Here is a 3368-nt window from a genome sequence, read left to right on the forward strand (position 1 = left end):
ATTTTTTCCACTTTCTTTATTAGAAAAATATATACATATGTATAAAATATTTTCAAAAAGCAACTTAATTCAATCATACCTTGTGTGAATTGTATGGCACAGTATGAGGACCAGGGTATGAGAATCTTGTCATAATGTTAGCTGAATATAGATGTAATTAAAGGACTTTTTTGTGTTGGAGTTTTCATAAAATTACTACTTCACAGTCCAACAATTATGACTTTATTCTGCTAATATTAAGAATTTATCATTTTAAAAAAATAATAAAAATCTTAACCTGACCCTTATATTTTGTCCTAGAGTTGACCTGAATTCAAAGTCCAAATCAATAGAAGTTGTAAAACTCGCTTGTCAAACAAGATGGTGGGCTTTGGGCGTGCTGACATCACTCTGAACCAGAGGTGTCAAACTCCAGTCCTCAAGGGCCGCTGTCCTGGAGTTTTTAGATGTGCCACAGGTACAAAACGCTGGAATAAAATGGCTTAATTACCTCCTCCTTGTGTAGATCAGTTCTCCAGAGCCTTGCTAATGACCTAATTATTCTATTCAGGTGTTGTGCAGCAGAGGCACATCTAAAAGTTGCAGGACAGTGGGCCTTGAGGACTGGAGTTTGACACCCGTGCTCTGAACTATGGAAACTCAAGGAGTGCATTAGTGAAAAAAAAAAAAAATCAAAATTTTCCAAAAATTAAAACTTCATAAACCAAGAATTCACTTAATTGATTTTATCAACTAATGAACATCTGAAATCACAGGCGTTCTAACTTACCTGGCCGTATACGTCTGCTGAGGGCGATGATCTGGATCTTTCATGGAAACACGTCGTCTGGGTCTGGTCCTCTGGTCCTGGATCTAGGATGTTCTCGGCCGAATAATACCGTCCAGAGGCTTTTTTCTCTGGATGCTGTCTCTGTATTTTCCAACTTGCTTCATACTCAGCAAATGTACCAAGTCTTTGCTTGTCTTGGGAGGATGGTGGAGAATAAGAAACCTTAGTGCTCTTGATTTCCTTCTTTGTGTTTTCTGTTGCACAGCTAGAAGCCTGATACTTCAATTGACTTTTAGGCAGCATGTAATCAGGAAATCCTTGATTCATGGTTTCATTTAAGAGTTCTTGTTGGTCTAGTGAGGAGTTTGCATTTTCAGCAAGAGTTGGGACTTCACTAACCCCTACCTCATAGATTTTGTCTGGTTCAGAATACGACCGGACCTTCTTTTCTGTAGGAAAACGCTTTCGGGATCCAATGCGAGTTACGTGACCCGGGGAATGATTTGTTCCTGACTCCGTGACCGCTGCCAGAGCGCTTCCATCTTTGCGAGCCGGATAGTTAGACTGGATCTCAGTGGCAGCATGGTCCGCCAAAACAGGCTCCAGATCTCTCCTCCTGAAAGAGGTCGCCTTAAGCACCCTGGCTTGAGCTTCCTTTACATGATCTTTGTAGCAGTTAGACTGCAAGGACACATCTGCAGAAGCTGGGGTGGTAATTTCAGTAGATTTCCAGGAATTTTGCTCTTCTTCTTCACCTTGAGCCCCGGGGAGAGCAGCAGCACTCTTGCTTTTCTGCAGCTTTGCTCTTCTCATCTGGATTTCATTTCTCAGTGTGGTGGCAAACCGCTCGCTGCGTTTTACCTGGTTGCTTTCAAAGTACTCCTCAGAGTTTGAGCCACTGGTTTTCTCCTCTTGACCTCCTGTATCCATGGACAGAGAGTGAAGCATGGGAGTTGTCTGCGGGCAGATCTTGTTGCTCACATGAGTTTGAAGTCTAATGTCTTGGTGAGAGTCTTTGAGCTGAGCTGGCAGAGACCGTCTTTGCTCAGGATGCCTCCTAGGAAGGTTACTGACGTACGGAGGGTCTGCCATTTGTGTGCTGTGTCCTCTATGGCTTTCCCTATCATCACAGAAGTGTTGGAGTACAGAAGTTTCCGGAACAGTCGTCACTTGGTGCTTGCTGTAGGCATTGCTGTCTTTGTTGTGAGAGGGGTGTTGATGTTGTTGAGGAAGATGATATTTGACTTTGGTGACCGTTCCAGCCTGTGGTGGATCTGCACCGGTACCGCTTCTCCGGTCATTTGGTGCATCAGACCACGGTGAAGCGTTAGGCGGATTGGATGTGGTGACGCAGTAATATCGGCTCGGTCCAGTGACCTCTGTGGTTTGGTCAGTAGCTGCAGAAGACAGTGAGCTGCTTAGACTTCTTCTCTGGTTCTGGGTCGAGTGTTGAGCAGAACCATTAGTGGGAGGTTCCTGCGAGCTGCTGTGGTACCCACCTACACTTTGTTGCTTTGGTACGGATACAGACCAGGGTTGAGGATGGAAAGTGCTTTTGTCACTATGTTGTCTTGGATGGAAGAGCTGGCTAGCATGGGGAGCTTGTTGTTGCCCAACATCAGGGCTGTAGGGGGAATACTGCTTGTTGGAGCTAAATTGGGTATGGCTGTATTTGTCAGATGCACCATAAACATTTTCACTGTCATTCTTTGGAGAAATGTTGTGACTGGTACAATTTTCAGCAGAAACCTTACAGGCCAGGTGTGAATCAGGTCCTTCTGGGTGAGTTTTAACCTTCCCTCTCTCGTGTGCCTTGGTTGCAGCAAAGCTATCGCTACGTGCCGGCGGAAGCGGAGGAGGTGGAGAGGCTGAAACAGTCTTCTTTTTCTCTGGGACATTCCACACAGGTCCAAAGACGGTTCTGCTTGAAGAAGAGTGCCGGGACCCATGCAAATCCTCAACCTGTGGGCCACCGTGGCCCGAGTTAACTCCTGGTATCTGAAAATATGCAAGTCTTTCATCCTGTCTGCCTCCCTCAGCAGCCAGACTCTGGCTGTTTCTGCCATTGCTGTGTTTTGCATCCCACTGACCGACCTTATACGCCACGTTCTCTGTCGAGGCAGTGTTGCTTTTTGAGAGCGAGTAGTCTGGAGTGCTTGAGCTTGTTGAGAACGAGCTATAGGCAGAGTCTCGTTTCCCTCCTCCAAGGTGCTCCATGCTGTTGTTTGACTTAGCAGGCGACATGTGACAGTGTTCTAAACTGTCCATGCTGCCAAGAGAGCTGAACTGGTCGGACACTCTGCGCAGGTTTGTCTGCTCCCAGCCAGAGGCGAGATCTGTAGTTGATGAGCTGGAGCTGCAAGAAATTAAACGTAACAACATATGAGTAATGAGGTTTTCCTATAACAAGGTATGTGCAGGTTTCAGCAAGTCAAAATTAAGACTTTTTGAGATCTTTTTCATGCCATATTGAATAAAATTTAAGACAAAAAAAAATATATATATATATATTAGGGCTGAAACGATTCCTCGAATGATTCGAGTACCTCGATTACTAAAATTCCTTGAGGAAAATTTACCTGCCTCGAAGCTTCGTTAA

The 3368-nt window shown here is 44.9% G+C and overlaps 1 protein-coding gene across 5 annotated transcripts in view; it reads right to left on the bottom strand.

Annotated features, from left to right (window-relative positions):
* shroom2a (shroom family member 2a) overlaps nt 1–3368 on the bottom strand; it is a 43891-nt gene that overhangs the window by 12188 nt on the left and 28335 nt on the right. For all 5 annotated transcript variants that reach the window (XM_016679842.1, XM_016679841.1, XM_007568462.2 and 2 more), the window contains one exon: nt 770–3125. In XM_016679842.1, the coding sequence (XP_016535328.1) occupies nt 770–3125 (2356 nt within the window). The remainder of the gene's footprint in view (nt 1–769; nt 3126–3368) is intronic.

Source organism: Poecilia formosa, unplaced genomic scaffold (assembly GCF_000485575.1).
Source record: "Poecilia formosa unplaced genomic scaffold, Poecilia_formosa-5.1.2 Scaffold222, whole genome shotgun sequence".
Lineage (NCBI taxonomy): Eukaryota > Metazoa > Chordata > Actinopteri > Cyprinodontiformes > Poeciliidae > Poecilia > Poecilia formosa.